The sequence below is a fragment of the Pongo abelii genome, chromosome 10 (assembly GCF_028885655.2).
Source record: "Pongo abelii isolate AG06213 chromosome 10, NHGRI_mPonAbe1-v2.0_pri, whole genome shotgun sequence".
NCBI classification, from domain to species: Eukaryota; Metazoa; Chordata; class Mammalia; order Primates; family Hominidae; genus Pongo; species Pongo abelii.
In genome coordinates this window covers 63,082,851-63,110,620 of record NC_071995.2, presented here as the reverse complement: position 1 = coordinate 63,110,620, position 27,770 = coordinate 63,082,851, and the positions used below count along the sequence as shown (strand labels likewise).

Here is a 27,770-nt window from a genome sequence, read left to right as displayed (position 1 = left end):
AAACAAAACAAAACCCTTTTGCTTCCGTTTTCTTTGCGCATCCAAGGAATCAGGCATGAGGCAAAAATCAGTTCTTTCTGCTGGGCCAGGTGGATAGGTTATGCTGCAGCCCACTGCCGGCCAAGCATGTTTCTCACAGACGAGGCCAGAGCCTTGCTTTTGCCCCCACGCACATGTGAATTCGGCAACTTTTAAAAAATTATTTTATTTATTTATTTATATATTTTCTGAGACGGAGTCTCGCTCTGTCGCCCAGGCTGGAGTGCAGTGGCACGATCTTGGCTTAATGCAACCTCCGCCTTCTGGTTCAAGCGATTCTCCTGCCTCAGCCTCCCGAGTAGCTGGGACTACAGGCCCCCGCCACCACGCCCAGCTAATTTTTGCATTTTTAGTAGAGACGGGGTTTCACCACGTTGGCCAAGCTGGTCTCGAACTCCCGACCTCAGGTGATCCGCCCGCCTTGGCCTCCCAAAGTGCAGGGATTACAGGAGTGAGCCACCGCGCCCGGCCGAATTCAGCAACTTTTAAAAAATATCAGCAAACGTGAAGATATCCACGATGTTAGAGGAGCCCTACCCCGGAGGGTCAGGTACAGCTATCATCCAGGGCCCAGGGCACTCTTCCGGGCACTGCCGGGTTATCAGGGAGACAGACGGGCATCCCCAAATGCTGGGTGTCGGGCAAGTACCAGCTGAACGCCCTGCGCCTCGAGCCAAGGCCAGCGCCTGCCATCGGCACCACCGGACAGTCGAGCCTCGAGTTTTAACTGCTTGGGAGCGCGCAAAGTGTCAGCCTATCGCAGAACGGAGCGCATAGGGTTGGCGGAGAGAGGAATCCTACTGGCTGAAAGGGAGACGAAGGGCAATTTGCGCCTTCAGTGAGCGCCGGAGGAGGAACGGGAGTCATCATCCTCATCACCATCACCATCACTATCATCAGCGCTCAGTCAAGCCCAGCGTTGTCTGCTCTCCCCATTTCCCTCCCCCGAAGCCTCCCTTGGCCCGAGAAGGTGGCGAGTGACGTCCCAGGGGTCTCTGAGTGCACTTCTCAGGGTCGCCAGCCCTACATGCCCACTTCGCGTGCGCTCCACTGGGCGCACCGCTCTGTGAACCCGGCCTCGGGGGTCCCGCGCGGCCCCGCCCCCGGGGGGGCCCACAGCGCCCCCAAGTGGCGGCCGCCCGGGCCTCGCGGGCCCCACTCGTCGCTCGCACCTCGCTCGCACCAGCCCTTCCCGCTCTTCTATTCTGGCTCTATTTTCCCTGCTGACTCCTGGCCTCGCCAGCTTTGCCAGTCTTACGTCTCTGCCGCCCTCACTCCCGCCCGCGCCCCATCTTCTTGCGCGGCTTTCGCCCGCTGGTCCCCCCTCCTCCTCCCGCGTCCTGCCTGCCCCCTCCTCCTCCTGCTCTCGCAGGCTCCTTGGCACCCAGGCCGGGAGGCTACGCGCCCAGCCGTCTAAGAGGGAACAGCCCTGGCTGAGGGAGCTGCAGCGCAGCAGAGTATTTGACGGCCCCAGGTTGCGTAGGTGCGGCACGAGGAGATTTCCCCGCAGCGAGGAGGTCCTGAGCAGCATGGCCTGGAGGAGTGCCTTCCCTGCCGCCGCGCTCTGGCTCTGGAGCATCCTCCTGTGCCTGCTGGCACTGCGGGCGGAGGCCGGGCAGCCGCAGGAGGAGAGCCTGTACCTATGGATCGATGCTCACCAGGCAAGAGTACTCATAGGTAAGGCCCCCGCGTCCAGCGCTTTCCCCTGCCTGTGTCCTTCTCTCTCCACTCTTCAAGAAAGAGGGATACCTGCGTTTCGTGTGTTTTAAAACTTAATTTCCATAAAAGAGGGTCCCCCTCTTTTAATTAGATATTTTCCATCTGAAAGCTTATAAACTTCTCTTTTAAGAAACCAAAGCTGATCTAGTGTTCTGATCATGCTGTTGTTAATTTTTATAGCCCTGCGTTTTTAGGTGCACCCAGCATTTGTTTGCATCGGTTAACTCCATGTCCATCCCTTTTCTCTGAAAGTATGGGTCTGTTGGCATCATTCTCATCATCCACAGAGGAAATTAATCTTAGTAGCGTTGATGGTACTGAAGGCAGATGCCTTGTGAACAGAAATGACCCATACTAATTCTTTGGTTTTCTTTTTGCTTGAAACTTCTGATTTAGATGATTTCAAGTCTACCTGGTTTGATAGTTTTATTATTTTAAAAACCAGGATTTGAAGAAGATATCCTGATTGTTTCAGAGGGGAAAATGGCACCTTTTACACATGATTTCAGAAAAGCGCAACAGAGAATGCCAGCTATTCCTGTCAATATCCATTCCATGAATTTTACCTGGCAAGCTGCAGGGCAGGTAAGTTCTGAGAAAATTACCCTTTAATATTTCCACTGCCTTATGGCAGGTGGAAATAGTACTGTATAGTGTGTAGCCTGGTACATTTTACAGTTATTAAGAGAAATTTCTCATCTGATTGCCAAAGCAAATAAAGAATTAATTTCCATTTATTTCAAGTTGCCATATAAATTAATGATTTTCAAAAGGAAAGAGCAAGCCATGTGCCTAAGCCCATTGTTTTGATAAGACTCAGTGTCCTGAGGCTGCTGGAAATATAAAGACCTCCAATACCAACATCACTGTGTTTCTGTGATCATTGACATTAAAATTTAACATACTTAAAAGATTCTTTTTGCATAGTAGTTTCTAATGACTTGTGGCATTCTTTATACTTTACAACAAATTTTAAAGTCTGTAAGTATTTTTGACATTGTGCACTTTTAAAAAGTCAGTATGTTGAATGTTATTCACCGGAACGTGAATGTTGCATATTTCTAATAGAAGTTAGATCCAAAAGGTGTCATGTAAGAACGTTATAAAATATTGCAGCCTATGTTTTCAAGTTACCATTTTAAATGCTTTCATATGGAAAAGAAAACTGCAATCTATTTTTCATGAAGAAGCGTTCCTTTTATTCCTTAGCACATTAGCATCTTTTATATGTTACCTTTTGTACATTTTTATGGCTTCTAATTTTAGAAAGAAAGAATAAAATGCTTATGTAAATTTAATTTCTTTTGTACAATTGGAGAATTTACTCTAGAGGACAAATGGTAAGTAATACATTCTTTAGCTTATTAGTTGGTAAAATGTGTCTACTATGAAAATCATTGGGCTTATTAATTGGTAAAATGTGTCTACTATGAAAAATCATTATAATTATAATTAAAACCACATTCTGAGGTCTTTTATTCTAAAGTTCCTTAAATGATTATTTTCAAGAAGAATGTGATACAGAAAACACTTTATAAAAAATAACTATTTTGAATTGAGAAACTACTTTGTTTCCCTCTAATTATCTGTTATGGTATAGACATGACCATTTTAGCTGTCTTTTTCCCTTCAAGTCTGTTCTTTTTCTTCTTCTTCTGAAATAGATCAAATCTAGACCCTTCAACACTTCCATTGCTATGTGGTTAATAAAAATTGAGGTTTTGGGTTCACTGAGGTTTATAACAGGAAAGTTATCTATTGTTAATACCCCCATTTTGCAGATAGGTTCATCAAGGTTTCCATTGCTCTACAGGGAGATTATTCCTTTTCTCCCTACAAGTCCCTCTTCATAGATACTTTATAAACAATTAAGTTGGGAATATTGTGAAATCAGTAATAAACCAATGAATGGCCTTTCATTATCTCCTTTTCAGCTGAATCTGTTTACTTGTGGTTGACTGCTCATCAGATGGTCATTAACTAAATGGCCAATTAATTCTATATTTTTGAAAAGACATTTTTTAACCTATACCTTTATGGGTTTATAAGAATCACTAAAAGGCAGCTTGAATTGCACCCCTCAGCTGAAAGGGTTTGGTAACTGGTTAACTGTAGGAGAAGCAGAAAGTGCCAATAGCTCTCTCGTGCGCACTCTCTCTCTTTTCCTCCCTCTCTCCCTCCTCTCTCTCTTTCTCTCTCACTTATGTTTGTCTGTTGAAGAATAGAATTTGAAGCAAAGGCTTAAATTCCATGTTGCCTATCCTATTGCTTAATAGTATAATGCATGTTTGCAAATATTGGCATATTGGTGAGTACAAACTGGACTGACATGTCATACAATCTCAGGAATATGTCCTGCAGGAGATTAGGAAGGAGAGTGGAACTGGCATGAAGAGGAAGTTTGTAATATTTTTTTCTCCTGCTTAAGTGTTGCTCACCTATGTGGATGATCTAATGATGCAGGACAATGTTAGCACCTCAATTAAGCTACCTTTCTCTCTCTACTCATTCGGCTTTGAATAGGTTACCACAACTAACTATACAAAATCTGCTTTCTGGGGAAAGGGTGGTGAGGGGGAAGAATCTACACAATACCAAGCAGCAAGATGCTTTAAAATATTATTTTTTATTTATTTTTAATATTATTTAAGTATGGCTAATTTTGCTCACTAAAGTTATGTGATCCCAGCACCATAATTTTTGAAATGCATGGAAATTCTGAAGATGGGAAAAATGACTTTAATTCCAATTAGTATTTTGAAAGGCATCTGTGGCTAAAGCCAAACCACATCAAAACATTTACATGGAAAATGAAAATTTCATTTCATTATCTGATTATTTCATCCAAATGATATCAAATATTTAGGCATTTCAACAATACATAAACAAAACACATAGCTCATTAATGAAGTTTTAAATTTTATATTTAAGTGTTTTAGCAACATGTGGACAACATTAAAATAACCTCAGAATTGAAGACCTTATAGAAGCAGTAATGTGTTACTTACTTCCAATAAATTATTAGTCCAGTAATGAAGGGTCCCCAACCTCTGGGCCACAGACCAGTGCTGGTCCATGGCCTGTTGGGAACTGGGCTGCTCAGCAGGAGGTGAGTGGCAGGCAAGTGACTGAAGCTTTGTCTGCATTGACAGATGCTCCCCATCGCTCTCCTTACTGACTAAGCTCTGCCTCCTGTCAGATCGGCAGCAGCATAAGATTCTCATAGGAGTGTGAACCCTATTGTGAATTGCACATGCGAGGGATCTAGGCTGCACACTCCTTATAAGAATCAAATGCCGGATGATCTGTCGCTGTCTCCCATCACCTCCAGATGGGACCGTCTAGTTGCAGGAAAACAAGCTCAGGGCTCCCACTGATTCTACATGATGGTGAGTTGTATGCTTATTTCATTACATATTACAATGTAGTAATAAAAGAAATAAAGTGCATGATAAATATGATGTGCTTGAAGCATCCAGAAATTATTCCTCTACCTCCCGGTCTGTGGAAAAAATGTCTTCCACAAAACCAGTCCCTGGTGCCCAAAAGGTCGGGGACCACTACAGTAACCCAAAGTGTTCTTGGTGCCACTTAAAATGCATCTCATGTTCTACTTCAAACAAATGCAAATAAAAATTACAGTGAGATTCATTTCCCCACATCAACTTGGTCAGATCTTTTAAAAGTGGTTTTAGTATGTGGAGAATAGTGCATTATCATATGCTGCTGATGTGCATGTAAACCATTTTGCAGGGCTGTTAGACTCTGATGGCAAAAGGCAGGATATAGACTTTTTGACTGGACAATTTTACATCCAGAGATTCATGCCAAGGAAATAAGCATGGATATAAATAAAAAATTAGGTCCAAGAGTGTTCCTCATCATGCTGTTTATAAAAATTAAAAAATAGATACAACTTAGGGTCCAGCAATAGTGGCAGAAGAATAAAATGAAGCAGTTGTAAGGATATTCTAGACATCCATTTGGGGCCATGGGAAGAGTCTCATACAAATTAAGTAGTTTATAAAAGTGGTCCCCAACCGTTTTGGCACCAGAGTCTGGTTTCACGGAAGACAATTTTTCTCTTTTTTGAGACAGAGTCTCGCTCTGTCACCCAGGCTGGAGTGTAGTGGGGTGATCGTGGCTCACTGCAACCTCTGCCTCTCAGGTTCAAGCGATTCTCCTGCCTCAGCCTCCTGAGTAGCTGGGATTATAGGCACATGCCACCACGCCCAGCTAATTTTTGTATTTTTAGTAGAGACAGGGTTTCACCATGTTGGCCAGGCTGGTCTTGAACTCCTGACCTTGTGATCCGCCCGCCTCAGCCTCCCAAAGTGCTGGGATTACAGGCATGAGCCACCACACCTGGCGGAAGACAATTTTTCTATGAACTGGGGATGGGGGATGGTTTCAGGATGATTCAAGTGCATCACATTGATAGTGCACTTTATTTCTATTATTATTACATTGTAATATATAATGAAATAATTATACAACTCACCATAATGTGGAATCAGTGGGAGCCCTGAACTTGTTTTCCTGCAACTAGATGGTCCCATCTGAGGGTGATGGGAGACAGTGACAGATGATCAAGCATTAGATTCTCATAAAAGGTGCATAACCTAGATCCCTTACATGTGCAGTTCACAACAGGGTTTACAGTTCTATGGGAACCTAATGCCGCTGCTGATCTAACAGAGGCAGAGCTCAGGCAGTAATGCAAGCGATGGGGAACACTCGCCCACTGCTCACCTCCTGCTGTGTGGCCTGGTTCCTAACAGGCCATGGACCAGTACTGATATGTGGCCCAAGGGTTGGGGACCCCTGGTGTATAATATGGTATATTCTGTTTGATTCCATTACAAAATATGTTGGCAGATATAGAAAAAATCAACATCTGATCTTCCAAGATGTAAACACCAGTTACATCTTCATCTATTATGTTTTGGTTTTTCTACAATGAATTCATTTGTAATTTAAAAAATTATTTTACATCAAATGTGTATAAATGGTGTGTGAGTTTAAAATTGTATGATGTTTTGTATTATAAATACTTTATTATCTGGTATCATTTTTACACTACTTATCACTCAACAAAATGATAACACCAATGATTTTCATGGGTCATTGTAGCTATGGAGACCAAAGAATTTATTAATGCCCATCAGATTCTCATCAATTTCTTTTGAGGTCCCCCCAAATCTTTCTTGCCTGAAATCATTTTTCCTGAATTCTCCCTCTCCCTGCGATTCCCATTTTTCATGGACAACTTTGCCTCCATTTAACCTTCTGATACTCATTTTCTGACATGCCTCCTCTCAAGGCTTTTGGATGAGAGAAGAATTTCTACTGCAAAAGCTTAGCCTTAATGGATTTTTAGTAATTAAGGGAAAATACTCTTTATTCTTGTATAAAACTTTTCAATAGATGATATTTTTCAATGAGGCATGCTTTATTCTTTTTCTCTAAATTTGAGACAGGCAGGGGCCATGAGCAACAATTTTAGTTTTCTAAATAAGGCACTAATTAAACATTTTATTTGGAAAATAACCCTTTCTAAGCCCAATGGCTTTCAAGTAAAAATTTAATGAGAAGTTTTGTTAGACAAATCAGAATCGAACATTAGGATACCACTGCTGATTTCCATATGAACCAATTTGGTGTAAGGCCAAAAGGTTTTTATTTATGTAGATTATATAAATAGATCTTTACTTACAAAGGTCGCATAGATTTGATCTTGATAACTATAATGTGTTCTATCACCTGCATAAATATGCTAAGGTACTACGAATCTAGTACTTAGTTAATAGAGCATCCCTTTTGATGTTGCTTTTTTTTTTTTTTTTTAAGCAATGACAAAGGATTTATGCTGAGCCATCTGTACTGGTTTTCCAACCTCCTTGTGACCAAGGGCCTGGATTTCTAAGATGGATGGCAAGGGTTGGGGTGAAATTGGTGTCTATGGAATAGAAATTCTCTGGGTGATAATAATCAACCAATATTAATTTCAAACCCAACACCTGGATTGCTAGGCAAGCTCTAGACATCTGTACCAACAGGTCCAGATCTTAAAGTGAGCTTTTCATCATGTATAGTGTGCAGAATTCTTATAACCACTAAAAGTCAGTGGGGTACCTTCATTTTTCTGAATCTCCACATGTTTAAAAACAAAACTGAAGTGTTGCTGTGGATACAGGAAAAGAACAGGAGAATTTTGTCTGCTGCCCTGGGGATGTGGGAGGTCATGTATATACCGTACAATAACTGACTTTATTGAGTTAAACTGCAGGAATGTGTTTCTTCATTTTTATGTATAACCACTGAAAATAGAAAATATTAGATATGCTTAAGAGAGAGCATATCAAGTGAAACATTTTCCAACATGTAAGGTTTATTACAAATGAGTTAGTGACACTAGCCTAGCTCCCTACCAATTTTAAAAAACTTCTTGAATTATTGAAAACTATCAGAAGTAACAAAAATAATAATTTAAAAATCAAATATAACAAAGGCTTAAGAACTTTGTCTGGATACTGGTGTCTTTGTGAATGATTCCAGTCAGTATCATCCAAATTCAGCTTTAAAGTGAGAAAAGTACCACTGGAAAAAAGGGAAAACAGAAACAGGCCATTTCTCTGCCAATGGACTCACATAATTGCTAATTTTATAAAAAACAGAATCATCCTACTGATCTGTTTCTGTAATATGGTGTTTGATATGATGTAACACTGGTCCCATTAAATTGGCTACAGTTTGCACTCTCAAGTTTCCCATTGGACTGGAGTTAGAGACTTATATTAAAAGTGTGGTTTTTTTTCCCTTTCTTTCTCCCCTTGACGTAAACCAAAAAAAATTAAAAAACAGGGTAAATTTTAATTCAAGAATTCCCTCTCCAACTTCAAAGAAACTGCCAAACACCCTTAAACACTTCTTTCCAACCCTGCAGTTATGGTAACACTTATTATTATTATGGAAATCCCTTAATGTGTACTGCCTACATTTTTTCCTAATAGAGTTATGATTGTTTTGGTAGTTATGACCCAAGTGGTTTCATACCTTTGCACTCCTGGGGTTTGCCGTCATACCTTAGTGGTGGTTTTATGTCACCAAATGGAGGAAATGCCTCATTTTCTGACCTCTGTTCCATGGTTTCAAAGTGGGAATGTGAATATGTTTACATACTGTGGGCGTGATTTTTTTCAGGAGGTACTCATATCAAAAGCACAGCTTTAAACCTTTAACATTTAGATTCTGCTATGCTGTGGTATTTTGCATTGTGGTGTTGTAGACATGCCACTAGGGATCAAAGAGTAATTCTGCACAGAGCGCATTTCATTTAGCAAAGCAGGCATGTGCCAGCCATCTGTTGTATCTGCTGATAGAAAACAGCAGTAAGTTTCTCAAACTTTTTGCCAGAAGGAAAAAAAAGCCTTTATTGCTTAGAGGAGATGAGTTACAAGGTACCTTGTAAGCCACATCTGGTTCTATGGCAATTTACATGGCATAAATGTAAATTCTGCTATGTCTTCCTTTCACGGTGGTGTAAAAGCACGTAAACAAACCCTCCGCTGGCACCCTCCCTATTTATTTCTGATTCTAAATTACTTGCACAAATAAAATCTTTGAAATTGTGTGGTGAAGCAGAAAGGTATGATATCCAATAAAGCATTTTGTTTTGGATCAAACTGATTTAACTTAACTGTCCCTGATGAATAAGATGGGTGTGGTTAGGGAAAAACTTTGAGGACTGAGTTCAGCAAAAATGTCCCTTATCCTGTTGCCGGACCTCTGGAAGAGGCCTTATCAGTTCAGGGCTTCTTTTACTGCAGTAATTTAGCCAATTCAGTAAAGTTACATGTGAGTAACTTGCTTACATTCCTATAGAACCTTGGTGGATGGCAAGTTGTTCTCCCGTGCAGCCTTTCTCTCCAACTCAAGCACTCAATCAACAAATACAGGGCCAGGTGCAGAGCATACAAACAGAAATAAACCCAGTACCTGCCCTCTGGGAGCTTGTACTCTAGAAAACAAATATTAATCTCACTCATCCAAATGAGGTTAGGAAGTACAGGATTGGCTGGGTGGCCAAAGGAAGCCACTCTTCTTCCTGCCTGGGGAAGGAAGGGAGCCAGGGCTACTTCACTGAGCTCACTGAGCAGGTGATATTTGAATTAATCCCAAAGAATGAGTCCCATCAGCAAGGGAGGAAAATGCCTTCCCAGGCGAGAGCTCAGGATGTCCTAATGCTTGGAGGTCTTAGAGGGGAAAACATATTCTAGGTGATCATAAGGGGCTTTGTATCTCATCTGAGAAGTAATGGAAGCCCAGTGAAGGGAGGTCAGGGCCAAATAATGGAGACAGAGTCTCGGGGAAAAGAAGTAGAAGATAGAAACAACTCAGGGAAGTTTCTCTCTTCTTGGCTATGGAGAGAGTGGACTCAACATCTTGCAAATTTGTATTGAGTAAATCGCTGAGTATGTGTTGGTTCGGCAACAGTTTTTCCATAACCCTCATTTGGCTCTTCTTTCTTAATAAACTTTCAAAAGAGTTGCAATGATTAGTCTCAGCTCCAGGATGGGGTGTGTGTGTGTGTATGTGTGTGTGTGTGTGTGTGTGTGTGTGTGATTAGAGCAGGGAACTATAAAAATTCTTTTTGTGAGTGCATAGAACTAAAAATAATTTCATTTTTTAATGGAGTCTAGAACTTTGAACATAACATAAAAGGGAGCTTAAATAAGGAAAATAATACATTAATTGGAAAAAGAATTGACTTAGCATCTATTCTCAACTTCTACACTACCTTTTTAAGTACCAGGAAAAGTAAAAGAGAAGTATGGAAATTAAAGTTGGCAAGTGATCCTTAAGTTTACAAAATAAGAGGCTGAACACTGGAAATGGATTTATTTAAAATAAGCCTGCATCTTCATATATTTGATTTCCTTTTAAAACTTACTATTAGCACAAACTCTAAAGTCACAGGGCAATTACTGTCCTTCCCTGTTTTTCTCAGCTAAACATATGGATGTCTGTCCTTCTGAGCTGTACATTTTATCTCCTTTTTGGATTTTCTGGATGAATGTGATAAAATAATCTTGGAAATTGTTAGGCATCTTTTGAAACCCATTCATCTGAATAAAATCTCACAGGGTAGCTGTGTGTTGTAGGCCTGGGACAAAGGGACAGTGGCAGGAGGGTAAGTTCCTAAGCTGGCAGCATAAGAAAGGAGATGAATGTAGTTTGCTTAGCTGCCCTGGGCCAGAACACAAATCATGCCTTGGTGGTAAAACATGATTAAGAACCAGTTATCTGCTCTTGAGAAAATTAGAAGCTAACTGGAGAGACATATATAAACATATCCTCTTAACAATTCCTGGAAAGTGATGTTGTGGAAGTACTGAAGTATTCCCAGGTGATGATGTGGGCACAGAGGAGAAGTAACTCCAGAGCTGAGTCTCACTATTGAGTTAGCCAAGCAAAAACGCGGAAGAAGGAATGGTTTTTAGGGAAAGGAAACAGCTTGAGGCAAGGCATAGAGACCAGAAATATAGTTTTCTGGGGGAACTGGTACTTTGGTGTGGTTGGAGTGTGTAGTACAACGTAGGAAGTGGTGAGGTAACCAGGGCTATCTTCTAGAGGGCTTTGTCCATCATGTGAAGGCATCTGGGACTTTAGTCTATAGGCAGTGGCAGGTCAGATAATGAAAAAGTAGAAAGGAGTGGAAAATGGGGTTGGAGATACATGTTTAGATTATCTTGTCACAGGGTGGAGGGTAGTTTTGAGGGTAGCTCAACTGCAAGGAGAGAAATCTGGGATTGAGAGGACATCGGGGTGAAGAGGAGGTTAGAGAAATATTTAGAAGATAAAAATCAGAAAATCTTGGTGCCAGGAACAAGGAGTGCCTCATTTCCTCTGCTCTGCTTCACTGACTTGGCAGTAGCCCTGTTAGCTATCCTATCCCCTGACCCCAGGCTCACCTTTCCTGCCTCAGGGCCTTTGCACATGAAGTTTCATCTGCCTAGAATGCACTCCCTTCAGATTTCTGCAGGGCTTGCTCCCTGGCTTCCCCCATGTCTCTGATTAAATGTCACTCCTCTGAGAGGCTTCCACTGACTCCCCTCTCTAATAAAACAGCCACCATTCTTTCCATCACTCTGAGTCTCCTACTCTGCTGAATATTTCTTCATGGCTCTTAGAATAATGGTAATACTTGATTATAATAGGGTTTAATTGATTAACTTTTCCATTCAATGTAAGCTCATGAGAGCAAGGACTTGGTCCTGTTCACCATATTTCTCCAGGTCCCAGAACAGCTCCTGGCACATAGTAGGCAGCTGATAATTATCTGTTGAATGAATGAATAATTGAGGTAGGTCTCATTATGATTCCCATTGGACAGATAAGGCAACGGAGGCACAGACGACCAGGGTCACACAACTAGTAAGTGTCAGAGCTGGGATTTAAACCTGGGCAGCTAGAATCCAGCCCTTGCTCTGATAAGTGCAAAACAGATGTATGAACACAGAGCTCTAGGAGCACAGAGGGGGATGCAGCTAATTTGGGCCGGGGAAGTAGAGGAAGGCTTCACCGAGGAGACACGTAACAGTGGAACTGGAGCTCAAAGGATGTTCGTGAAGCTGTTTAATGAGCTGAGATGGGAGGAAGGCACAGGGAGAAAGGCTGTCACAGGCAGGGTCAACAGAGTTGTGAAAGTGCACTCTGGGAAATGTTAATGAGGCTGGGGCTTGGTGTGTGGAAAGGAGAATATTGGGGGCCCGGGGAAGGGAGCAGGGGGCAGGGGAGGGATGACGACATGAGGCTGGACATGTGGTCAGGGCCAGATGGAGAAACACTGTGGAAAAGTCACTGAACCCATTTAGGCCCCAACACTTTTATGTATAAGAAAAGCAGTTTAGATTAGCTCTAAACTTTCAAATTCTAAAATATTATGATTCTATCCCTGAAGTAAAACATCTTTAGTCATTTAACATTAATGGTAATATCTTTATACAAATGCAAGATCTGTCTCCAGATTTTCAGAAATCAAGGCATAAAGATTCTCTTCTCCAAAATTGTATTGTTTGTTGCCAAATTTAAAAAGATTCACCTCCGAATACCCTTTGTGTATCCTATTACTGTCATTAGTTACATGGTATATACTCTGGGCCAGGCACTCTTCTAAGTGCTTTACAGTGAATCTTCAGTTAATCTTCATAGTAACCCTGAGACAGGTATTTCTTATCATCCCCAATTTGTAGACGAGGAAACAAGAGAAGAAAGAAATTAAGTTACTCGCCCAAGATCACATAGGTAAGAACACTTATGCACATATTTACATACTTCAGAGACTTTCCTCAGATCTGCTCTGACAACTTTTGGAATATCTTCTCATTCCAAAAAATAACAATTCAGAGAACGTTTGTCAGTGCTTAGTATGTCCTTGGTCCTAAGAATACAAGCTTTAACTGATCTAACTGGCTTCAGGAAGTCACCAGCTGGGGAGAAGACTGTGGCATCAATAAAGCAATCATAATAACTGTGGTATTATGTATGTATATGGGAACCCAACCAAAGGGGCAAGTGGGAGCTGAAATCCAGCCCATACCTCACTTCTCAAGTTTGGATACAGAGCTACCTCTGTCCAGAGGGGGCACTTCCACCTAATTTGTAGAGAGACTTCATATAGGCCATAATGCCCTAAGAAAGATGCTATGAGAGTATAAAGCTAGAGGATTTTGCTACTGATCAGGTAAATTTGCAATTACTTATCTGCTGGAGAAGACATCACCAAGGAGGTAACAGCAGACCTGAGTCATGAAAGATGTTTAGTAGGCAGAGTGGCCAAGGAGGGTGGGGCTGAGGTGGGCACTTTAAGTATAATGAATAACCGATAGGGAAATACATATAACTGAGAATCATTGGTGTAGTTGGAAAATGACAACTTATTTAGAACAGTTAGGTTTTATGGAACAGAACTGAGGAATATGGATCTAAGAAATAAGTTTGGGAAAGATTATGACAATTAGGTATGCCACAGTTGACTTTGTCTTATAGATAATCAGAGCCATTGAATGCTTAAAAGTAGATAATAATGTTGTATCTGAATTCACAGAATTAGCTGGTCTTTGCAAGGGAAAAAGTAGGAGTAAATGAAACAGAGTTACTACAGGAGCAATAGAAGGGACAAGTTAGTACTTCAGAGTATAAATGTAAAGTGGGACTGTCTAAATGTAAGCCTATTAACTGGTAGAGTCCAGGGATATTCAACAGTTCTGTCTATGAGTGGTAACTTTGGTGACAGATGGAGGTAGATGATGGGATGCTTGACTAACGACAAGGAGCCAATTAGGAAATTATTTGAGATACCATGAAAGCTGGGGAGCACCTGAACCAAGGCAGGCAGTGGAGAGGGAGGAGAGGTGTAATCGATAGGACTTATTGAGCATGGGTGTTAATGGAAATGAGGAAATAGAGATGACTTTGAGATTGTTGCATGGATAATGATGTCATAACTAAGAAATCAATAACTAGAGCAAGGGCAGAACGGTTTGGGCTGCAAACACACAGGGATCCATTTGGAAATTCCTGGATACACATTTTCTACTGAACATTCAGATGGCAAAGTCTGGTAGACAATTGACGAAAATTTGACTCTGAAGCTAAGACATGAAGTGGAGTATGGAAACATTGATTTTGAAGAGTGAATCCTCCTTCTCCTTCTCATCCGCCCTATCGCCCTTCGTTCTTTTGACCTCCACTCAGTAAATATTTATTCAGGTCCTGTCTAACACCAAAGCTTAGGTTGAACATGAACAAGACTAATGTAAATTGGATATGATGCTTGTTCTCAAGGGGGTCACAGTCTAATGTGGAAACAGATATAACCCATATAACAATACAATATTAAACATATTATAATTGCAGTATGAAGAAGGTGCTATGAAAGTACTGAGAAAGGAGCATTAACTCGGCTGGGGGAGGAGTGAATTATCCGCATAGGGTTCCTGGTGTTCTTCAGAGCATACTCTGAGACTGTCACACTAAGATACTAACAAGTGGAACAACTTTTGCTCTGCTTAACTTCATGGCTTTTATGTACTTGAGATAATTGGGCCTAATATAGTCTGCCTTCCACTTGCCATTAATTCTTTGGAGATGAATATGACAAATGTCACTATACCACCAGGTGACAGAGAAAGTCAACTCTTCCAAATGAAACATCTAGGACAACTCTTGAGGAAACTTGTTTGTGGGAGCTGAAGACAGGCCTAAATAAACATATATTTTAGGGCTTATTAGGATGCCTTGTTTCCAAGGGCTATTTCAGTATCGATAATGGATGCACCACTGGGAGGATTCACATCTGAAGCCAAGTCCAGGTAGGAAATCACTTTTTTAAAATTTTTAATTTTTAATTTTTTAGATGGAGTCTTGCTCTGTTGCCCAAGCGGGGGTGCAATGGCATGATCTCAACTCACTGGAACCTCCATCTCCTGGGTTCAAGTGATTCTCTCACCTCAGCCTCCTGAGTAGCTGGGGTTATAGGAGCTATCATGCCCAGCTAATTTTTGTATTTTTAGTAGAGACAGGGTTTCAGCATGTTGGCCACACTGGTCTTGAACTCCTGACCTCAGTGATTAGTCTACCTTGGCCTCCCAAAGTGCTGGGATTACAGGCATGAGCCACTGTGCCAGGCCAGGACATCTCCTGCTTTAGACAATAACCAGATGGATCCCAATAGACATGTAAAATTACTCTGATTCCTGCATATTTGAAGCACGTTGAAGCAATCAATATTTTTATTTGCAGTTAGAACTCAATTAGGATTGAGGTTGTATTTATATTGCTGTCACTTATAGCAGTAACCAGCAGATGGCAATGTAAAAGTTACTTCTTTATGGAATTTTTCATCTCAACATTTTTTTTTAAGCCTGCAGGTGCTCTCTGTGTGATCTTTATGTCACTCATTTCAATAGCCCATTACTATATTCAGTAGGTTGGAAAATAAAGTTTCCCAAATTCTTTGCCACTGATACAATTAAAACTCATCAAAAGTTAGAACTTATCCTCATTAAAAATGTGAATGATTCATTACACACCGATTACACATTCTTCTTAAGTAATTGCTCAAATTTAGGCAGAAGTCAAGTTTTGAGTTATCTCTCCATGTTCATCCAATTTCTTCTTTGCCTTCTCTGGCTGTATCTTTAGAAGACATAGAAGAGCAGAGTTGGAAGAGATTCCGGAGCTCATCCAACTCAGTGAGCTGAATCTTTCTCCAAAGTATCAGTGAATTGTAGTCTCTCAGCCTCTGGTTGAACATGCCCAGTGGCAGGGAGCTCATTAAGTTGGGGTTTAAAAAATATTTTTGGGATGGGCACAGTGGCTCATGCCTGTAATTCGAACACTTTGGGAGGCCAAGGCAGGTGGATCACCTGAGGTCAAGAGTTCAAGACCAGCCTGGACAACATGGTGAAACCCCACCTCTGCTAAAAATACAAAAATTAGCCAGGCGTGGTGGCGAGCACCTGTAATCCCAGCTACTCGGGAGGCTGAGGCAGGAGAATCATTTGAAACTGGGGGGCCGAGGCACATCACTGCACTCCAGCCTGGGTAACAAGAGTGAAACTCTATCTCAAAAATAAATATATATATATTTATGTGATCATATATATATATTTATATGACCATATATATACGATCATATATATATATGATTCTGTTAATCATAGAAAGTTGTTTTTATAATGAGTCCAAATCTGTCTTGCCAGTATAACTTGAATATCCCTGGACTCTACCAGTCTGTGGGCTTACATTTGGAGATTCCTACCTTGCATTTATACTCTGAAGTGCCAACCTGTCCCCTCTACTGCTCATGTAGGGATTCTGTTTCATTTACTCATACTTTTTCCCTTGCAAAGACCAGCTAATTCTGTGAGTTCTTGGAAGAGTTCCACATATGCCATCCTGAATGGAGATATCCTGACCCATGGTGCCACTGGTGAGAAGTCTGCTTCTCAGATCTGAGTGCAATCTGTCCGTGCTTCTTAATCTGTAAAGACTCAAGGGTCAAGCTGGCCTGTATTCTCTACAGGACTTATGGCCTCAGAACAGCTTGGTGTCCTGTGCAGAATGGAGAGGAGTCTACCCCTTTCCTCATTTGGCATTGAACTTTGTCACTTGGTACCTAAAGCAATGGTTTAGGTGTGGTTTGTCCCTGCAAAAACTCATCTTGAAGTTTAATTGCCAGTGTGGTGGTGTTGGGAGGTGGGGCCCAGTGGGAGGTGTTTGGGTCATGGGGGTAGATCCTTCATGAATCTATTGGTACCACCCTCACAGTAGTGGGTGAGTGCTTGCTCTCGTGAGACTGGATTAGTTTCCATGAAAGTGGGTTCTTAGAAAGTGGGTCAAGCCTTCTCAGCTACACCCTGGTGCACTAGTCCAAGCCCCCACAAAATCCCTCATTTCCCTTACTCTGCAAACACCCACTTGCTTTCTGCTTCTCCGCCATATTGTGACACAACACAAGGCCTTCACCAGAAGCCAAGCAGATGCTAGTGCCATGCTCTTGGACTTTCCAGCTACCAGAATCAAGAGCTAAATAAACTCTTTTAAAATTACCCAGCCTATTCTGTTACAGCAACACAAAACAGACTAAGACAGGCAGCATGGCTTAATACCCTTAGCCCAGTGAAGTACACCAGTGTTAAGTTCCTTTAGCCCATGTCCCCGTAGAAATCAGGCCTGGTCCTTAGGGCCAGGCCTTAGAATCTTTCAGTACAAATGTGTACCTCTAACTTCCTTCCCCCTTATTTCCTAGGCAGCTGCATAAACAAACTCCTCATTAGTTGGTCCCTGGCATCTCATGCATGCCAGTAGGTGCCACAGACCACCAGAGACACAGCTGAACCTAAAATCCCAAATGGAGCTCTACTCCTATTATCCTGGTCACATCAGTAATTCCTGGTCTTGGTTCTCTCCTTGTCCTCTGGAGCCACTGGAGTATGTTTTAACCCCTTTCTTACTTGAAATCAGACCATAGGCATTTTAAACCAGCTCCCATCCCCTTTAAATCATCTTTTCTTTATGATAAACACTCCCAGTTTCTTCAGCTACTTCATATATTCAGCTTTGCATTTCTTAAACCCTGACTCCTAAATACTTATTAAAAGTATAAAATTGTCACAGATAGACTTTACTGGTCTTTTGCTCTTTATGCTCTAATGAGAAAAGAGTTGATTGCTAGAATTAGAAATTTACTTACTTACAGAATGTTAAAATCATATTTTGGCCTGTAAACCTTGTGTTATGAACTAAACAAGAAGAAGGGGTGGTGGGGTGGAAGGAGGAGGAGTAGAAGAAGAAAATAGAGGAAAATATCTAATGCTTATTAAGTATTGCTCATGTGCCAGTCATTGTGCTTATTATTTTTCATCATTATCTAATTTAATTCTCACAACCCTATGAGATAAGCACTACTGATATTCTCATTTTACAAAAGTGGCAACTGGATCACAAAAAGATTAAATAACTTGTGTGAGGTCACACAGCTAGTAGGTAGTAGAGCCAAGATGTACACTCAGGTAGTCTGACTGCAGAATCCATGATGAATTGCAATTTGAGCTCTTTGAAATCAGGATATTTCTGAATCTTCATCTTTATTATTTAGACATTCTGTTGCATGCATATGAAGGGTATCCTGCTGTGTGCTGTGGAGGGTGAGTTTAAATAAAGACTTTGACCAAGAAGAGTTTATACTTTTAGGGGAAGTTAAAATTAGAGTGGCTTTAGTAAATATTGGTTACACTTGCTTGAAATTGTCTTTTTTAATAGGTCAAAATGCTTGAATTTTATGTGATTTAACCTAATAATAAGAACTGGCGTTATACAGGGCATTTACTTTCTGCCAGCCACTCTTCTGAGGTAATTTACATGGATTATCTCATTTATTACTGGTATCAATTCTATGAGCTAAAGGCACTCATTTTTTTGGCGGTGGGGTGGAGTCTTGCTGTGTTGCCCAGGCTGGATTACAGTGGCATGAACATGACTCACTGCAGCCCCAACCTCCTGAGCTCAAGCAATCCTCCCACCTCAGCCTCCCAGGTAGCTGGGACCAGAGGTATGCACCACCGTGCCTGGCTTTTAAAATTTTTTTTGTAGAGACAGGGTGTCACCAAATCATCCAGGCTTGAAGCCACTATTTTTATTTCCATTAAACACATGAGAAGTTAGAGGCACAAGGAAATTAAGTAACTTGCCCAAGGTCACACCTTAGTCACCTGCAGAGCCTGGGTTTGAACTCTAGCAGTCAAATGCCAAGGTACATGTACATATATGTATATTATTTTACCTCCATATTATACAAAGGTAGGCCTACCTGTCCACTCAAATCAATTTTTAAAAACGCAGTTTCATTTGTAGAGTCCTATATATATCAAATCATCATATTCAAGATCCAGTTCAGAAGCCAAATAGAGCAAAATCCACTTGGCTCCAGACTGGTGGAATATTTTTGATTCCCAAAGTTTGAACATTTATCTAGTTTCTCAGTTATCTGCAGGCTTGAGTTTAGAGTTTATTGCATGTCCTATATTGTCTAGAGTTTGAGGAAGCATTCACTCATAAACTGAGAGGCAAAGTGTAAATTGGTACAGCTCTCCTGAATTGAAGTAAGACGTTGTTCTATTATTCTGCTAACAGTAATGATGACTTTCATGTACTTAATCATTTAAAACATGCTTTCATTTATTTTATCCCATTAACTTCATTCAGTCCTCCCAAAAACTAAGGAAAAATCATGCATTAGTGAAACTTTAGATAACTAAATATGAGGAATAACTGATAATTTACAGTAAGTGGCCTTTAGCCAAAAGTAAAATAATTCAAACCTGAACTTTAATAGTTGTGCATTTTTCTATAATGCACAAAAGATTTGTGTGTTCGTGATTTATAGAAATGCTTTTGCCTTTCAATAAAAATATATATGGGCCCAGTCAATAAGTACTATTTGAATTATAAGGAAACATTTTGAGTGGAAAATATAAGTGGATTTCCATTTCATTACATAGTAAGCATAGAAATACTTACCCATCATCTATTTTTGTACTCAATATTTTAGATTTTTTTGCCATCCATTCTTTCAGAAACTCTGTATATCCAAGGCTTTTCTAGAATGGTATTTACTTGGTTATAGATAGTTGTCCACCCAATATAAAACACTGCAAGCTAAGAGATGTGATTGAAACTACCCTTTCGGGTGGGACAGAGGGCCAGGACTAGGGCACAGCAAGCAAGGCACTCAGGATGCTTGTATGAGCCTAGGAATGAGTGCCTCCATAAATTCACACCCTGGGGACCTTGCCTGCCTAGTCCAAGGCCCTAAACTGAACATACTGGCAAAAACATCATGTGTGATGTTAATTTTATGTGTCAACTTGACTGGGCCTTGGGGTGCCCAGACAATTTGGTCACATACATTATTCTGTGTGTGTCTTTGAGGGAGTTTCTGTTTCTGGATGAGGTTAACATTTGAATCCATAGATTGAATAAAGTAGATTGCCCTCCCTAATGTGGGTGGGCCTCCAACAATCAGTTGAAGGCCTGAGTAGAACAAAAAGGCTGCCCCTCCTATGGGGAGAGAGAACTCCTCTGCTTGACTGCCTTCCAGCTGAAACACTGGCTTTTAAGGGCCATCAGACTGGAACTACACCATGGGCTTTCCTGGGACTCCAGCTTGCCAGCTGAAGATCATGAGACTTGTCAGCCTCCATAATCATGTCAGCCAATTTCCTTATAAGAAATCTCTGTATATAACTCCTATTGGTTCTGTTTCTCTGGAGAACCTTGACCAGTATATACCATGTATTCTGTCTTACCCGCCCACCAGTGAGAGAAGTTACTATCAAAGAGAAGCAAAAGGCAGCACAGGTTAAATCTTGATCAACTAAACTCTTGAGGGCCTCAGTTTCTTAAAGTACTAAAAGGAAATAATTAAATTACTTTTTACAATGGCAGCAAAATGCAGTTGCATAATATGTACAAAATTCTTGACACATAGTAGACAATGAAAAAGTAGGGTCTTTTCTTCCCTTTGTATTAATGAGCTGTTAGTGCTAGGTGAAAGTCATTAGGCCAAAGAAAGCTGGTCCGCCTGATCCCAAGCTGGGGGATATGCTGGCAAGATGCCCAAATGCCACTACAAGTGAACTCAGAGTATCACACTGAGCTGACCTCAGGAGACCTGTCTCCCAGCCCAGCTCCCACACCAGCTATGTGAGCCCTCAGACAAGTATTTCATTTTTGTCCTTATTGGTAAATTATAGGGGTTTTTTATCTTCAGTTCTAAAATGTCTGTGATTTATGATCGGTCACTATCATTTCTGCATTGTTCTTAGTTTTGCATTTGAATTTAAATCACAGTAAGAAAAATAGCACAAACAATACAATTACTTGTAACAAAAGTAAAGCAAATTTTGAGCAGAATTAACTTTTCAAAATACTGTTTGCCATTTTAATGTTAATAAAATTTCTTAAATTCATTTTAGGCAGTTTTTGTCTGGTTTCTCTATTAGCTTGATTTCAGTGTCTTCAATTTGACTAATAAACAGACTTTAGGAGTTATACTCTGAGACTGGTAGACAGAACAGCTATATTACTAATATTTATCCTGTAAGACCTCCTCAAATGGTAGCTTCTTTCTAGATATTCATGACATTTATTCCTGGCTTGGCTCTTTACAAACAACTGAGAAACTGACTCTGAGATTTAGTCCCTCTGTTACAAATTGAGGTTTTTATATTGCTAGTTGTCTTCGTAGTAATTATAACTTGCAAAACCTTTTACTCACCAAGAACATAACCTGGACTTCATTAAAGTTTGCAGTACTTAATTTCCTGGATGTAACCATGTCTTTTTATGAATCCTGACTGAGTTTTAAGTTCATTACATTTTTCCACCATAAATTAGCACACCCTTAAAAATATTTGGAAAATACCAAAAAGGAGAAAGAAGAATGGGAAAAGAGCTTTCACATATAGTTAACTCACCTAAGAATATTTGTGTCCTTTTTTGTTTGTTTTTTGCTTAAGGGCAGTAGGGTAGTTTCCCATGTTATTACATACTCTGTAAACATGGTTTTTTTTAAGTGGCTACACAATATTTTGTGGTATTTTATTATTTCTTTTTTGTAGAGATGGGATCTCACTATGTTGCCCAGGCTAGTCTTGAACTCCTGGGCTCAAGTGATCCTTCTACCTCAGCCTCCCAAAGCGCTGGGATTACAAGTGTGAGCCACCACGCCTGCCCCTATTCTGTGGTTTATTTAAACATTCTATTTAAATTTCATATATATATATATATAACACATATATAAAAAACATATATATAACATATATATATATAACATATATATATATATTTACTATTACAAGTAACACTGAAGAACAACTTGATGCATAAAACTTTTTCTGTGTTAGGATTACTGCCATAAGACTGAGTTCCAGAAGTGGAATTTCTGAGTCAAATTGCCAATTATTCTATGGGCTCTTGGCACATACATTATTGCTGAATGGCTCGTAATGACTACTCCATACTTCCAACAGAATTATTCAAGAATCTCTTTTTTAGTATGCTTTTGTTGTTTTTAAAAAATCCTCCAAATGAAGCTTTCCAAGTAGTATTGATAATTGTTGATTTGTGCCTACATTTTTGTTCAGTTAGGACAAGTTTTTCTCAGTGGGAATTTTATACTGTAGGGGGCAGTGGGGGATCAGTAAGTGGTAGGTGAGTGATCTCCCTTTTCATCAGGGCTGTTAAGATCCCTCAAGTTTAGAGGCTTTGCATGGGGATGACTATAATTGTGAACACGGGACCCATCAGATAGATACTACATTATAAATTATACTTCTAACCTACAAATACAAAACTAGTAGGTAATTCCTAAAAAATAAACCAAATAATTCCTTTTGAACATAATAAGGAAGCATATTTTCTACTACTTTTAAATGAATGAGTAAAATATTTTTATGAGTTTCTTTGTATGCTTCATATACATGTGCACATGCATTTATTCATAAATATTTTAAAATAACAGAGTTTGGGACATTTATTTTTGTATAAATGCTTTAAAAAATGTTTTTAATATTAAATAATATATTCTCCTAATGCTCAGAGGTATTATTTCCTCAATTTTCTTAAGGACAAGTAGAGTGGGATTAACAAGTAGATCAACGTCAAAACTTAAAGAGTTATTGTCATTACTGGCTGGAAAATAGCACTTTTTAAGAGAAAGAATGTGTATGCTACATTGTATAAAAATGAGGAAACTGAGCTAACAAATACATTCTTATGGGTGCTTGTAAAAGAAAAGGCAAATAAACTTGCTAATCAGCGCTCCCAGAGCTGTATATCCAAGAAGAAGAAGAGGAAAGAGTAGATATAGGAGAGTCTTTGGAGAAAGTACCCAGGCAGCCAAAGAGCTGGCTTCACTTGAACTAGCAGTCTTGATATCTGAGTAAAGACTGTTTCAGGCTTTGAAGTGTATGTTAACTTCTGCTAAATTTGCTCTCTGTGGAATAAAACAGTTCAAGGTGACGGGTTGGGGAGAAGGGGAGCCTGGTAGGCATACACAAATTATTGTTTATAGACTGCTGGCCTCTCTCATGCAGAGCATCTTCTGTAGCCACTTCAAAGGCAGGAGCATCACATGGCTTATTTGAGCAAAATCTGCTGCAGTGAACATGCGGCAAACAGGAGGGAAATGGGCAGGTCTGATGGAGGGAAATCATTCTCAATCATTCCCATTGGCTCACTCTAAGTAATCTCATAAATTGGCTATCAAAAGATTTCTATACATTTTGAAAACATCAGGAATTGATAAAGGCAAAGATATATCTCCAAAGAGATTTGTGCATCAAATTTCTAGGTTTGCATGTGTTTCTGAGAAGATTGCTTATTAGACCTTAGGTCACTAAGAGCACAGAACAATTATGTTGGGACTTTAAGACCTAAGTCTATATTGAGCTCATAAATTCTCTACCTAGGTATGTATGCAGAATGAGCTATATCCTCTTCCCAAATGCTCAGGACTCTATGTTAAATCTTGGAAGAAATTGCTAAGGGCTTCCTTAGAATTCTGAACTCTTAGAAGGGAGGGAATCTTAAAGATTAGTTGAACCACCTTATTTTTCAGATGAGGAAACTAAGGACTAGAAATGATGACTGACTTCCCAGAAGGAGTTAGCAATAGAGCTGGCTAAAGGGCACTGTTTTCTGACAACCAGGGCAGGGTTTTTCACTGTGCTTCAGTCTTAGGACACAACATCACCATATCACAGTCCCATAAAATGTGGAAAGAAAAAGTTGCCTACAGTTTTTCTATGGAATGGAGTATGGGGAAGGCCATTGATCTGTTTTTGTGTTGTCCAGTATACACACACACACACACACACACACACACACACACACAGACTTTAATGTTCAATTTTGAGGCAGTAGCTGAGTGGGCTAGTTGCAAGCACTACTTGGTGACTCAGTTCTGGCCATGATCCATTTTGCCCAGCACAATGCCCAGGACATAACAGGTATTGAACAATAGCAAAACGAAAGTGGTTGGTGTGGCAACCATATGATATCATGGAAAGCATGCTGAGCCAGTCCTGACTGGGGGGCTTTGGAAATGTAACTTAACCTGCCTAGCCCTCCACTTCCCCATACGATCTCTTAGAATTTTTCCAGCTCTAAAGTGGTATGTGTTGTGATCTGCTATTTTCCCTTAGAAGGGCTTTGTGAAGACTGGCCTGTTTACAAAGCTCTCTGAGATTCCTTATTATGGACATTCCAAGAGCATCAAAAGGAACTACAGATACAGATTTTTCAAACAGAGTTGAAAAGTGTTTAACAGTCAGATAATATATATGTTTAAAAATAGTGCTATTTTTACATGACTTTGAAAAATTGGCCTGACCCTATGTTAACCTATTTCTAAAAGTCTGTGTTCATAAATTGACTTATTTTATCCACTGCCTATGGAGCAGGAAAGACATTATGCTAGCACAACATGTACTAACCCTGATGTGCTATTGTCCTTCTCTTAATTTGTTTTATAACTTTGGCTCATTCTTGGAGATGAGTTCTTTTTCACCAGAATCTGCCAATCCTAGAATTACAATTCCTCTGTTCCTCACTTCTTCCGTTTAGTAAACATGTTTTTCCTCTATGATAATAGAACATTTTGAATTTTAATTTCCTCTAATCATATCACACAAAGTGATATGATACAATCAAAGAAAATTAAGGGAAGACACCAAAGACACAAATACATAAAAGACAATGCTAAGGTGATTATAAAAATGGCAACAGAAAGAGTTCTGTGGAAAGATTTACTCTCTGGTCAGCAGATAATTTAGAAATAAATGTTGAGGAAAGACTTGATTTTTTGAAACAAAGTGATTTTGGAGGGATCAGGAAAAGAAACATAGACTGGTATGAATAAATGATAAGACCTGGGAGTGAGAAAAGTAGGAAAAAGAAGTGGGCAACTTGAGCATCTTCATATTTGTGTTTGTCAAAGTCACTAACAAGAATATCTAATAGATTGGTTTCTGAGACTAACCTGAATAAAATACCACCCAGTGTGTCCACCAGGCTGACATAGGTTTCTGCTTTGGGTGTGGCTCTTAAATCTATAGTTTAGCCATCCCCTAGAATGGTAGAGGCTAGATTTCCCATTTTATAACTATGCCATGTAGGAAGGAATCAATATCAATTTTGAAATGGAGGTAGATATCTCTTGTTTCTTGTCCTCTCTTTTGAGCAAAGACATCAATTTAATATGGCACGGCTTGCATCTTGTGACTCTATGTTGATGTCTAGGTTGTTCATCTAGCTATTAATAAAGCCATGAAAACAAATATTGATACTGACTGGTGTGTAATTCTCACAGCTGTTCTTTTTTTTTTTTTTTAAGGTGAATAAAAGAGGCCCAGTTTTCAGAGCTCTTAGTTTCCATACATCCACACAAATCATGTATCACATTACATCAGCCTTGCTGATTTGGATACATCGAATTTTTTTCTATTGATCTGTTTCTTTTTTCTTTTTTTTTAAGTTCCGGGATACATGTGCAGAATGTGCAGGTTTCTTACATAGGTATACATGTGCCATGGTGGTTTGCTGCACCTGTCAACCTCTCATCTAGGTTTTAAGCCCCACGTGTATTAGGTGTCTCCTAATGTTCTCCCTCCCCTTGCCCTCCACCCCTGACAGGCCCCAGTGTGTGTTGTTCCCCTCCGTATGTCCATGTGTTCTCATTCTTCAACTCCCACTTATGAATGAGAACATGCGGTGTTTGAGTTTCTGTTCCTGTGTTAGTTTGCTAAGAATGATGTCTTCCAGCTTCATCCATGTCCCTGCAAAGGACATGATCTCATTCTTTTTTATGGCTGCATAGCATTCTATGGTGTACATGTGCCACATTTTCTTTATCCAGTCTATCACTGATGGGCATTTAAGTTGGTTACAAGTCTTTGCTATTGTACATAGTGCTGCAATAAACATATGTGTGCATGTGTCTTTATAATAGAATGATTTATTATACTTTGGGTATATACCCAGTAATGGGATTGCTGGGTCAAATGGTATTTCTGGTTCTAGATCCTTGAGAAATTGCCACACTGTCTTTCCACAATGGTTGAACTAATTTACACTCCCACCAACAGTGTAAAAGCATTCCTATTTCTCCACATCCTCGCCAGCATCTGTTGTTTCTAGACTTTTTAATGATTGCCATTCTAACTGGCATGAGATGGTATCTCATTGTGGTTTTGGTTTGCATTTCTCTAATGACCAGTGATAATGAGCTTATTTTTATATATTTATTGGCCAAATAAATGTCTTCTTTTGAGAAGAGTCTGTTCATATCCTTTGCCCACTTTTTGATGGGGTTGTTTGTTTCTTGTAAATTTGTTTAAGTTCCTTGTAGATTCTGGATATTGGACCTTTGTCAGATAGGTAGATTGCAAAAATTTTCTCCCAATCTGTAGGTCGCTTGTTCATTCTGATGATAGATTCTTTTGCTGTGCAGAAGCTCTTTAGTTTATTTAGATCCCACTTGTCAATTTTGGCTTTTGTTGAAATTGCTTTTGGTGTTTTAGTCATGAAGTCTTTGCCCATACCTATATCCTGAATGGTATTGCTTAGGTTTTCTTCTAGGGTTTTTATGGTTTTGGGTTTTACATTTAAGTATGTAATCCATCTTGAATTAAGTTTTGAAAAATATGGATGCTTCATGAATTTGCATGTCATCCTTGCACAGGGGCCATGCTAACCTTCTCTGTGTCATTTCAATTTTAGTATATGTGCTGCCAAAGTGAGCACGATCTGTTTCTTTTCTTTTCTTTTCTTCTTTATGAAACCTATTTTCTTCTATTACAACTGGGGCCCTAACAAGCTCACTGATATTTTCTTTAAAGATAGTCAAACTGAAGATATTCAAAAACCTGATCTCTCTCCCCTTTGGTGTTACTGGTCTTCTTTGATCATCCTTTTTTTGTGTGCAAGACATTTGAAATTACCTTTACAAAATAAACCAGACTATTGAAAATAGACTGATAAATAGTTATCATCTCTGCCTCTAGGAATTATAATCAAATAGAGGAGATATGGGGCCAAATATCATATTTTTAATGCAAATGAGTACAATGAATGTATTGTGAGTGTTTCTAATTTGAAAGATACTAACATATTTACAAGAGGAAAAGTTCTCTGTAGTAGCAGTAGAGCTACAAGGATTGCTTGAGAGTGCTATTTTGAACTAGAGAATCTAGAGACATACAAATTTGCTCAGAAGTGGCTTTGGCAACTTTCAAATATGTTCCAAAATAAAGAAAAATTCAAGCTCGGCACTAGTGTCTCACACCTGTAATCCTGGTACTTTGGGGGGCCCGAGGCAGGAGGATTGCTTGAGCCCAGGAGTTCAAGACCAGCTTGGGCAACATAGTAAGACCCTGCCTCTA

General features: G+C 39.9%; 1 protein-coding gene and 1 non-coding gene across 2 annotated transcripts in view; one reads left to right on the top strand and one right to left on the bottom strand.

The window, feature by feature from the left end:
* Positions 1-1,170: 1,170 nt before the first annotated feature.
* Positions 1,171-27,770, top strand: part of WIF1 (WNT inhibitory factor 1) — a 71,244-nt gene continuing 44,644 nt past the window's right edge. Inside the window, exons 1-2 of the mRNA XM_024257484.2 lie at positions 1,171-1,716; positions 2,204-2,343. Of these exons, the coding sequence (XP_024113252.1) occupies positions 1,569-1,716; positions 2,204-2,343 (288 nt within the window). The 5' untranslated portion in view covers positions 1,171-1,568. The remainder of the gene's footprint in view (positions 1,717-2,203; positions 2,344-27,770) is intronic.
* LOC112136049 (U6 spliceosomal RNA) lies at positions 27,026-27,132 on the bottom strand. The gene has a single exon (XR_002917249.1). It is a non-coding gene; the product is annotated as a U6 spliceosomal RNA (small nuclear RNA).